The sequence below is a fragment of the Salvelinus alpinus genome, chromosome 2, assembly GCF_045679555.1.
Source record: "Salvelinus alpinus chromosome 2, SLU_Salpinus.1, whole genome shotgun sequence".
In the NCBI taxonomy this organism is placed as follows: Eukaryota; Metazoa; Chordata; class Actinopteri; order Salmoniformes; family Salmonidae; genus Salvelinus; species Salvelinus alpinus.
In genome coordinates, this window is record NC_092087.1 from 38,061,889 (window position 1) to 38,074,283 (window position 12,395).

General features: G+C 42.3%; 1 protein-coding gene across 4 annotated transcripts in view; it reads right to left on the reverse strand.

Moving 5' to 3' along the window:
• LOC139542853 (SLIT-ROBO Rho GTPase-activating protein 3) overlaps nt 1-11,259 on the reverse strand; it is a 113,762-nt gene extending 102,503 nt beyond the window's left edge. For 2 of the 4 annotated variants that reach the window (XM_071348789.1, XM_071348781.1), the window contains exon 1: nt 10,724-11,257. In XM_071348789.1, the coding sequence (XP_071204890.1) occupies nt 10,724-10,790 (67 nt within the window). In that variant the 5' untranslated portion in view covers nt 10,791-11,257. Of the gene's footprint in view, nt 1-10,723 lie in introns of all 4 variants that reach the window. The other 2 variants (XR_011668564.1, XM_071348796.1) reach the window with 2 other exon arrangements.
• Nucleotides 11,260-12,395: the final 1,136 nt, after the last annotated feature.

Consider the following 12,395-nt stretch of genomic DNA (forward strand, 5'->3'; position numbering starts at 1 on the left):
AACCAAATTGTAATCAGTAAAGACACTATAACTAATTGGTAAGTCTACCTTAACTTGTTACTTCTGTGAACGTTCATTATCCTCATGCATGATGGAGAGAAATGAGAAAATACAGTATTCAGACCCCTTGACTTTTTCCACATTTTGTTACGTTACAGCCCTAGTCTAAATTGTATTAAATATGTTTCCCTCATCAATCTATACAAAATAGCCCATAATGAGAAAGCAAAAACAGGTTGAGAAGTTTTTGCAAATTTATTTTAAAAAATGTAAACAAAAATACCTTATTTACATAAGTATTCAGACCCTTTGCCATGAGACTCGAAATTGTTTCCATTGATCATCCTTGAGATCTTTGATCATCCTTGAGATCATCCTTGAGTCCACCTGTGGTAAATTCAATTGATTGGACATGATTTGGAAAGACACAAACCTATCTTTATAAAGGTCCCCCAGTTGACAGTGCATGTCAGAGCAAAAACCAAGGCATGAGGTCGAAGGAATAGTCCGTAGAGCTCCGAGACAGGATTGTGTCGAGGCACAGATCTGGGGAAGGGTAGCAAAACATTTCTACAGCATTGAAGGTCCCCAAGAACACAGTGGCCTCCATCATTCTTAAACTCTTCCTAGAGCTTGCTGCCCGGCCAAACTGAGAAATCGGGGGAGAAGGGCCTTGGTCAGGGAGGTGACCAAGACCACAATGTTCACTCTGACAGAACTCCAGAGTACCTCTGTGGAGATGGGCGAACTTTCCAGAAGGACAGCCATCTCTGCAGCACTCCACCAATCAGTCCTTTATGGCAGAGTGGCCAGACGGAAGCAACTCCTCAGTAAAAGGCACATGACAGCTCGCTTGGAGTTTGCCAAAAGGCACCTAAAGGACTCTCAGACCATGAGAAAATAGATTCCCTGGTCTGATGAAACCAATAATGAACTCTTTGGCCTGAATGCCAGGCATCACCTCTGGATGAAACCTGGCACCATTCCTACGGTGAAGCATGGTGGTGGCAGCATCATGCTGTGGGGATGTCTTTCAGTGGCAGGGACTGGGAGACTAGTCAGGATCAAAGGAAAGATGAATGGAGCAAAGTACAGAGAGATCCTTGATGAAAACCTGCTCCAGAGCCCTCAGGACCTCATACTGGGGCGACGGTTCACCTTCCAACTGGACAACGACCCGAACCACACAGCTAAGACAACGCAGGAGTGGCTTCGGGACAATTCTCTGAATGTCCTTGAGTGGCATTTCTGGAGAGACCTGAAAATAGCTGGGCAGCGACGCTCCCCATCCAACCTGACAGAGCTTGAGAGGACCTGCAGAGAGGAATGAGAGAAATTCCCCAAATACAGGTGTGCCAAGCTTGTAGCGTCATAACCAACAAGACTCAAGGCTGTAATCACTGCCAAAGGTGCTTCAACAAAGTACTAAGTAAAGGGTCTGAAGACTTATGTAAATGTCATAAGTTTTTTATTTTTAAATACATTTGCAAAATTTCTAAAAAACTGTTTTTGCTTTGTCATTATGGGGTATTGTGTGTAGATTGATGATGGGAAAAAACAATTTCAGCAATTTTAGAATAAGGCTGTAACGTAACAAAATGTGAAGAAAGTCAAGGGGTCTGAATACTTACCGAATGCACTGTACGTTGGTTTTTGGTAACAGAATGTCAACACACTAGGCAATATTTCTTAAACTTACAGAAAGCAAATAATTTCTGCAAAACAAAATAGAAATGTTGATATTAGTTGGCAGGGGTCTTTGCTTCAATATTACTGTGTTTTAATGCATTTCTAATACCTATTAAATACTGTTTCTGTTAGATGTTGTCTAAGACCCCTTTTCCAACTGTTTGACCAGAATTCAAAGCCTTTATTATTTTCAAATTTTTAGGATGGGAAATGGTTAAAACATTTATATATGCCTTAATTTCTCAAAAATATATAGACTCTTAGCTTTCATTTGACGCCAAATGTGATGTGCTCCTATGAACTTCACATGTTAGTGCTCATGGTGCTTTTTACATGGAAATGCCCACATTCCTTCTTAACACTTTTCATGTGCCAGCCGTTCAGCCATCACAAATTCCAGATGAAGACAAAATATATTCTGGAACCAATTATTCTATGTCAAAGACTTCAAATTATTATATGATTTATTGCAATACAACAAACCTTTAGCTATAATATGCTAAGGCAAAACAGAAGAACACAGGAGGTACAATCAGGAAAATATATAGGCATAGTATTTTTCTGATCCAAGCTAAGCTTACCAAAAGTTCTTAATAGGAAATGATTGTCAGATGTGCAAAATAGTATTTATTCTCAAACTATCCACATTTCACTAAAAGGCAGAAGACTAGTTGCATCTGTGCAGTACAGTGCACATCTCTGATCTCAGTAATTGTATTAGTGTGATCACTGGGAGTAACAACACCTATAGTCTACACTATTGTCTATCCACCCAATGTGTGAACACTATCCCCTTGGCTCTCACTTGGCAAGAAGTCGGTTTCTTTGGAATGCTTTTCATATTGGCTGCTCTCTCTAGCCCTTCTAATAAAACATAACACTTTCTCCCCTTTTGGGTGTGCTGGGATCATAACTGAAACTCATCAAAGCCCTCTGCTCTGCATGAAACAAACAGGGGTAGCCTGGGTAGAATCCTGAGGCATGAGAGTTAATATTATGGGAGGCCATCAGTACATGATATACACTATATGGTTCTCTCTAACCTTAGTAAGGCATAGTGGACATTTGCATTCTTTTGCATTCTGTATTGTAGAAATCGGAGGCTAGATTTGTTCTACTGTGATTATTATTATTTGACCATGCTGGTCATTTATGAACATTTGGACATCTTGGCCATGTTCTGTTATAATTTCCACCCGGCACAGCCAGAAGAGGACTGGCCACCCCTCATATCCTGGTTCCTCTCTAGGTTTCTTCCTAGGTTTTGGTCTTTCTAGGGAGTTTTTCCTAGCCACCGTGCTTCTACACCTGCATTGCTTGCTTTTGGGGGTTTTAGGCTGGGTTTCTGTACAGCATTTTGAGATATCAGCTGATGTAAGAAGGGCTATATAAATACATTTGATTTGATTTGATTATTATGCTAAAACATTACTTTGTTACTCTAACTATCCTAGGGGTATTTAGCAGACCTCTGGGTAACATTGACATTACACAGACAGAATGATTTTGGACATACAGTACCAGTACAGTACCACACTCTTGGCCTTCTCTCAACCAGCTTCATGAGGTAGTCACCTGGAATGCATTTCAATTAGCAGGTGTGCCAGTCCATAATTACTTTAAGACATGAAGGTCAGTCAATCCGGAAAATGTCAAGAACTTTGAAAGTTTCTTCATGTGCAGTCGCAAAAACCATCAAGCTCTATGATGAAACTGACTCTCATGAGGACCACCACAAAAAAAGGAAGACCCAGAGTTCATTAGAGTTAACTGTACCTCAGAAATTGCAGCCCAAAAAACTTCACAGAGTTCAAGTAACAGACACATCTCAACTTTAACTGCTCAGAGGAGACTGTGTGAATCAGCGCTTCATGGTCGAATTGCTACAAAGAAACCACTACTAAAGGACACCAATAAGAAGAAGAGACTTGCTTGGGCCAAGAAACACAAGCAATGGACATTAGACCGGTGGAAATCTGTCCTTTGGTCTGATGAGTTCTAATTTGAGATTTTCTTTGTGAGACGCAGAGTAGGTGAACGGATGATCTCCGCATGTGTTGTTCCCACCGTGAAGCATGGAGGTTTGATGGTGTGGGGGTGCTTTGCTGGTGACACGGTCTGTGATTTATTTAGAATTCAAGGCACACTTAACCAGCATGGCTACCATTCTACAGCGATACGCCATCCCATCTGGTTTGCGCTTAGTGGGACTATCATTTGTTTTTCAACAGGACAATGACCCAACACACCTCCAGGCTATGTAAGGGGTATTTGACCAGATGACCTGGCCTCCACAATCACCCGACCTCAACCCAATTGAGATGGCTTGGGATGAGTTGGACCACAGAGTGAAGGAAAAGCAGCCAACAAGTGCTCAGCAAATGTGGGAACACCTTCAAAACTGTTGGAAAAGTATTCCAGGTGAAGCTGGTTGAGAGAATACTAAGAGTGTGCAAAGCTGTTATCAATGCAAAGAGCAGCTACTTTGAAGAATCTAAAATGTTTTGATTTGTTTAACACTTTTTTTGGTTACTACATGATTCCATATGTGTTATTTCAAAGTTTACAATGTTGAAAATTGTAAAAATAAAGAAAAACCCTTGAATGAGTAGGCGTGTCCAAACGTTTAACCGGTACTGTACCTGCTATGTGAGATGTGAATCAAATCCCACTCACTTTTTTTGCCTCTGCAGAGCAGGTTGAGTTTGTTTGCTTTTGGTCTGGCTGAGGACAACCTGCAGAGAAGGGCTTATCACCAGCCCAGTAGCAGAAACCTGAGCCCAAAGGTGTGAAAACTGAAAACTCCCTTGACCAGACCACAGAGTGCTGCCTGCTTGCAGCAACATGACCCTGTTTCCTCTGTCTGTCTGCGTGTGTGTGCGCTATTAGTGAAGAAATTGCCGGCATGCTTGTACATGAGTATCACCAGGGTTTGACAGACAGAGGGTGTACCGGTCATTAGCGAGCTGTGACCTGAGAAAGAGGCCATAAGGGAATGCTATGCTGCAAGGTAAACGCTGTCTTTTCTATGGAAGGCAAATGATGAATATGTGTGTGTATTCACTGAGTCATGATATGAATGTTAGAGCCTGTAGTGCACATGGTGACATTACCCATCAAGTACTAACAAATGGAAGCGTTTAGTAGGGAACTACAGATCTGTAACTGCATCACCTTCAATGATGTTCTCATAAGCACCATAAACAACACTTTATAAAGACAGCATCACAGCTACAGAAAAATGCTAATGTGGAGAAAAGATGATGAGCCATCAAAATAAACTAATATACAGAACATTTTGGAGCAGATTTGGGTGGGCATGTTATTCAAAGCTCCGGCATCCTGTTCATTAAGGGTTCACTGTTCTTAAAAACAACAAAAGGATTCTGAGGAGATTGCTCTGTAGCACTTCTCCTGCAATGGGATCAGGTTCAGCACCAGAGCCAAAGCCAGGGAAGGCTGCCAAAAGGACAGGCAACATGCTGTCCCCCAGCCAGGGCCGGGTGTGGGGGGGATAGGGAGAGAGAACAGTACAGACAAATAACAGACAAATCTAATAAAAAACGAACCACTCACAAGACAACCACACCATAGGAGTTTCACCACATGGCCCGGCTACACAACTGAGTGGTTTAGAAGGGATTATGAAAAAGGTGAAAACAAGCAGTGGAAATGCGTCAGTATTAGGTTATCAAGCCAATCTAGCATAAGAAGGAAGTAGAGAAGCTTCCCTGTAAAATGTAATGGATGAACAAGAAACGGAGATTACAGAGACATGCTGTGTGTACTGTGTTGCACGTCTGTGTGCAATCCAGCTAGTGCATGTACAGTATGATCCCAAGACCTTTGATCCATGCGGTCTCTGAGCGTCTTGCGAGGGGGAAGGCTTTTCTTTTAGAATCCTCTCCTCTCTGTCTCATACGTCTCCATTGCAGGGGCCTACACTGCATTTGCAATGATACCAAAAGAGAAGTTGACTTATGAAATTCACATATCTTTTGAGCAAAATGTTTGTGGCGATGTGAAGTTGTTTTCTTGCTTGGTGAATCATTTAAAACGGATACATTTAAGAGGAAACAGAGACTAATCACAATGATAACATTGCCCTTTCCTATTGGTTCATACGTCTTCATCCTCAAGCTCAAATGACTATTAAAATGATTCACTGATGCCTTACTGAAATCAATCTATCAATAAATACAAGCCAAGCAACCTTGCAGCAGCTAGCTATGCTGTGCCACGGCCTATCAGAAAGGCAACACTGATCATCAACACCCTCTCTCTCTCTCATATACATCATCCATACATAAAAACGCAATAACTCACCACGTCAGGTGCCATCAATAAACTGAAGCTCATTATGGTAGCACAGTGATTGGGCCTTACAGACAGAAAGAGCCCCAAAACGCTGCCATTGTTGTTAACCAACTGACGAACAAAACCAACAGGCCGTGGATGTCGGAGCCCCCTTGTGTTGGTTGCTGGAGATCCTCTGTGTGGTTGAGCAGCTGAGAATGAGTGAAGAGGCGGATTTCTCCATAAATTAGCATCAGTCTCTTCCTTGCTCTCTTTCAAGGCCTTGTCTTACACACAGCCAGGCTTTATAGGACTAGAGAATGGCTCCCATGGCAGCTTCAGATGGATGCTGAATAATAGATGGTTGAATGAACAAAACGACCTTCCAGTCGGCACAGTGCCATGGTAGAGAGAGAGAGGAGCCATACTGGAGAAGTCTGGCCAATGGCAAGCTGAAGACAAGATGTTATTTACTAGACATCATTTAAAGTCACACCACCATATAAGGCAACATTAGGTTTCACTACCATTATTACCAGCAGTAATAGACATACAACCCTTCCCCAGTAGAAGTAAGAGTGGTGCTGTAGAGCAACCCATAATCCTCCAGTAGCAGTTCACACTCTCCTCTCCTCCTAGCCTAGCGTCTGAGGGTTGACTCAGGCGATCATTAACCATAAGCCCCTGCAGCACAGTAACTGAGACTGGGTGGGAGGAATTCTCCCTCTCTCGCTTACTGACACTGCCACTCAACCCACTTAGCAGCACTGATGCTTAAGATGGTTCTCCTCATTCTCTTGGTGCCTGTTCAGTCACTTGTTCATCCTTATTGTTATACGCCACCCCCTATGTATTTATGGTTCATTTGGATGGCTTACATTATATACAGCATTCCTGAGGAGTTCAGGCTTCTCTAGCATGCTAAAATATTCACTGTATTGCCATTCTTACAGTAGTAGAAGACAATTCACAGTATTATTCTCAATGATCCAGCTCAATCTCCTATTTGCCTTTGTATTTCACACCCCACAGACACTACCCTGAGATGCATAGAAACACAGTGACAGCAGTACGGGCTGGATTATCTAGGACGGCACTGGGTGAAACTGCATCATTCATATCCTTTTTAAAACATGTCTCGCCCAGCCCAGTGATAAATATGGTGAATAACAGATTAACACGCTTGACAATAATAAACTACAAATCCCCAGCTGCAACCCTGACAGAATTCCCTAAAAGCCTTTACCTCAGGCCTAAATCACAAATCGAATCAGTCTGTGATCCATTATTAGATCCATAATCTCAGACTTTGAAATCAATGAAACAGAACTATGTACATACAGTGCCTTTGGAAAGTATTTAGACCCCTTGACTTTTTCCACATTTTGTTACATTACAGCTTTATTCAAAAATAGATTACATTTTTGTTAAATCCTCAGCAATCTACACACAATACCCAATAATGACAAAGTGAAAACATGTTTTTAGAAATGTTTGCAAATGTATTACAAATAAAAAACAGATACCTTATTTACATAAGTATTCAGACCCTTCGATATGAGACTTGAAATTGAGCTCAGTTGTATCATGTTTCCATTGATCATCCTTGAGATGTTTCTACAACTTGATTGGAGTCCACCGGTGGTAAATTCAATTGATTGGACATGATTTGGAAAGGCACACACCTGTCTATACAAGGTCCCACAGTTGACAGTGCATGTCAGAGCAAATACCAAGCCAAGAGGTTGAAGGAACTGTCCGTAGAGGTCGAGACCGGATTGTGTCGAGGTACAGATCTGGGGAAGGGTAATAAAATGTCTGCAGCATTGAAGGTTGCCAAGAACACATTGGCCTCCATCATTCTTAAATGGAAGAAGTTTGGAACCACCAAGACTCGTCCTAGAGCTGGCCACCCGGCCAAACTGAGCAATCGGGGGAGAAGGGCCTTGGTCAGGGAGGTGACCAAGAACCCAATGGTCACTCTGACAGAGCTGTAGAGTTCCTCTGTGGGGTCTGAATACTTATGTAAATGTCATATTTCAGTTTTCTTTACTTTTTATAAATTAGCAAAAATTTCAACAACAAAAAAATTATATTTGTCATTATCGGGTATTGTGTGTAGATTTGATGGGAAAAAAACAAATAAATCAATTTTAGAATAAAACTAACGTAACAACATTTGAAAAAAGTAAACGGGTATGAATACTTTCAAATGCACCATAAAAAAAGTGCAGTGAGGCAGGTCCAGGCAACAGAAGGCTAGAAGGCCAGCGGAAGTGTGATCATCCACACTATTAAAGGGTGTAAACAGTGAGAGTATACACGTTCTTTCTAATTTATCACAGACAATAACTGAGTGGAAGGCTAATATGACCAGCTATTGTCACCAGGCCTTGATACTGTCTGACCTAGGGTAAGACAATCAGTCAAATAAAGTAAATCTACATTTGTTTAATTAGGTCTAGATGCTCTAAGAGGAAGGACAGAAAACAGGGCGATAAGATAAATACAAAAAATATGACATTTCACCATAGGCAGCATGCAAAACAACATCTGTATCTTTCATAACACCTTCAGAGCCTCTCATTCGCATGAGAAGACCCATCAGCCAGATGTTAGTGTCATCTGTCTGGACTCCACAGGACCGTAAGCCTGGATACAGACCCCACAGGACCTGCTATGTTGTTCAGTCACAGCACAGACAGCACAGACCGCCCTCCCCTCCGCCGCACTCTCTCTCACGCACACACACCCACACACACACACTACCTTGACGCTCTGAGGGTGCACTGTCACTTCGTAAACATCAGCCAGGCAGAAAACACACATACTGTAGGGCAGGGATCCCCAAATGGCAGCCGACGTGTAAGTTTTCTGTTAAAAAAAATAATACAAATTGGGGGTGGGGGGGGTGGGGGGCATAAGACTGTAAAAACACCAGCAAATCAGCTCCAAGTGATTTTAATTTTGGAAATCTGTTCCAAAGTATTCCTATTCATAGAGATATTTACATTGTGTGTATAAAACATTACAAACACCTTCCTAATATTGACTTGAACCACCTTTTTCCCTCAGAACAGCCTCTATTCATTGGGGCATGAACTCTACAAGCTGTCGACAGCGTTCCACAGGAATGCTGGTCCATGTTGACTCCAATGCTTTCCACAGTTGTGTCAAGTTGGCTGGATGTCCTTTGGGTGGTGGGCCATTCTGATACATATGGGAAACTGTTGAGTGTGAAAAATCCAGCAGCACTGCAGTTCTTGACACACTCAAACCAGTGCCCCTGGCACCTGCTACCATACCCTGTTTAAAAGGCACTTACATATTTTGTCTTGCCCATTCACCCTCTGAATGGCACACATACACAATACTTAATTGTCTGAAGGCTTAAAAATCCTTCTTTAACCTGTCTCCTCCCCTTCATCTATACTGATTGAAATGGATTTAACAGCTGACATCAATAAGGAATCATAGCTTTTACCTGAACTCACCTGGTCAGTCTGTCATGGAAAAAGCAGGTGTTCCTAATGTTTTGTACACTCAGTGTACGTGATAATATGCAAATGCAGGGCAAGTTTTGAAATTATTATGTTTTAGTCAAATATTATATCTGTTTGGGCTTCTTGAGGTCAATTTGCAGTCTACAAATGATTTGTAATTATGTTCTGCCATCCGCTCAAAAAAACTAATTGGCCAGCGGCTGAATCTAGTTGATGATCCCTGTCCTACAGGATATTCTTCCTAACAGAGAGAGGAGACAGAGAGAGAATGCCACCAGAGCCCCCCTGCTGTAGTAGTGTCATGCTATGTTAATTTTAATTTTTTATTTCACCTTTATTTAACTAGGCAAATTCTTATTTACAATGACAGCCTACCTCGGCCAAACCCAGACGACGCTGGGCCAATTGTGCACCGCCCTATGGGACTCCCAATCATGGCCAGATGTGATACAGCCTGGATTCGAACCAGAGACTGTAGTGATGCCTCTTGCACTTAGACAATGTATTCAAATATAATTGATATCCAATATAAATGGATGCTATTTGCTTCTCCAGTGACATTAATATAGAGGCAATGTGGTGTGGCTGAACTCAAAGGCTCAATAAATGTAAACAAAGGAGCGCAATTAACGGAGCTCCGCCCCAGACCCCCCCCCCCCCCCCAGGGACCATGACAGTACACAGATCGTTCTACCCAGCAACAAAGCGTGCAGCCTTTCAAACACACTGACCCTAAATCGAGCCAGCATGAAATGCCAATGTCCGACTCCGAGTTTCTAAACCTTGTCTTTTACCCTGGCGTCTTTAGGGTGCATATAAGAATTGACCTCAGTTATATGATTCCTTCTTTCGAACGTTCCTAGTCTCTCCAACATGTCCAGCGGCCTCATCAATGGGCCTACAGAAGTTCATTGACAGATCTCCTGTCACCTGAAGGCTGGGTACAATATAATTATATGCAAAATAGCTACATAGATAGGGATGCTGATGATAAAGGTGACCAAACCACAGTGATGGACGCTATGTGTACTACTTGACAAGCCCTCAGCACTGGTAAGGTGACTAAGCAGGCACAAAAGCTAAACGTCGATTTACTTATGATTCGTTGAAATGTAATAATGAAACTGTAGCCTATGCTTTCCCAATTTTGTCTCGTGTCATTTAGCTTGCAGGTCTATTGATGCAGTTCCACAAGGTCAAAACATTTCTGAATTTGCATATCCTGTAATACCCACCTTTGACTTGCGTTTCATATTCTCCTATGATCTCCTTGTCCTTCTTGACTCTGGTTTGAGATGACATTTTTCGTGGGGGCTTGCGCAAGAGGTCCTCTATGATGATTCTCGACTCCAGCAGCGTTGTTCTCCGTCCTCTGCTCTTTGTGTCCGATTAGCTCAATGCAAAAAATGTAAACTCAAGTTTCAAGTAACGCTAATCACTTAATGAAGAAATGAAACGCGAAATTCTATAGTGAGCTCCCTAATGCTCACCTGCAGAGGGCTATGTCTATTTTATCTTGAAGAGAAGTACTACGCTTTTCTTGATAAAGCATGCCATCCAATGCAAAAGCTGCAGCGGAGAAAAACAAAACCCTTCTACTCAAAGAAAGAAAATAATGGAAATATAATGATCGTGGGTGTAGGCTAGGCGTTCACCCATTTCGATTATTTCTTTATTTCTAGAGTGCCCAAAAATGAATATTTGTGCGTTCGCAGTGGACCAGTCTTTGATTAGCTGTGCGCTCTGAGATTTTGCGCTGCAGGGACATATGAATTGAGTCGAACGTCACACGAGTCTCCTCCCGTTGTAGAACTCTCTCTCTCTCTTACTCTAACTCAATCCCACACATTTTGTTGCATGAAATGTGGTATCTGTTAAGCAGTTTTTTTCTTTCATTTGATATGATTTCTTGCATTTTCTTCAATGTCGGCTAAATAGTGTCTGATTCTGCCAGTTAGTGTCTTATTCCGTCATAAATCAAATCAAATTGTATTTGTCACATGGCCGAATACAACAGTGAAATGCTTATAAGCCCTTATTAACCAACATACCTAAAAAAAATAAGAAATAAAATTAACAAATAATTAAATAGCAGCAGTATTGTGCAGGGGCACCGGTTAGTCAAGGTAATTGAGGTAATATGTAGGTAGAGTTATTAGATAATAAGCAGAGTGTACACAGCAGCAAGGGGGGGGGGGGGGCAATGCAAATAGTCTGGGTAGCCATTTGATTAATGTTCAGGAGTCTTGTGGCTTTGGGGTAGAAGCTATTTAGAAGCCTCTTGGACCTAGACTTGGCGCTTCGGTATCACTTGCCGTGCAGTAGCAGAGAAAACAGTCTATGACTAGGGTGGCTGGAGTCTTTGACAATTTTTAGGGCCTTCCTCTGACACAGCATGGTATAGAGGTCCTGGATGGCAGGAAGATTGTCCCCAGTGATGTACTGGGCCATACAGTTGCCATACCAGGTAGTGATGCAACCAGTCAGGATGCTCTTGATGGTGCAGCAGTAGAGGACCCATGAGGACCCATGCCAAATCTTTTCAGTCTCCTAAGGGGAGGAGGTGTTGTCGTGACCTCTTCACGATTGTCTTGGTGTGCTTGGACCATGTTAGTTTGTTGGTGATGTGGACATCAAGGAACTTGAACCTCTCAACCTGCTCCACTGCAGCCCCGTTGAGAATGGGGGCGTGCTCGGTCTTCCTTTTCCTGTAATCCACAATCATCTCCTTTGTCTTGATCACATTGAGGGAGAGGTTGTTGTCCTGGCACAACACGGCCAGGTCTCTGACCTCCTCCCTATAGGCTGTCTCGTTGTTGTCTGTGATCAGGCCTACCATGTTGTGTCATTGACAAACTTAATGATGGTGTTGGAGTCGTGCCTGGCCATGCAGTCATGAGTGAACAG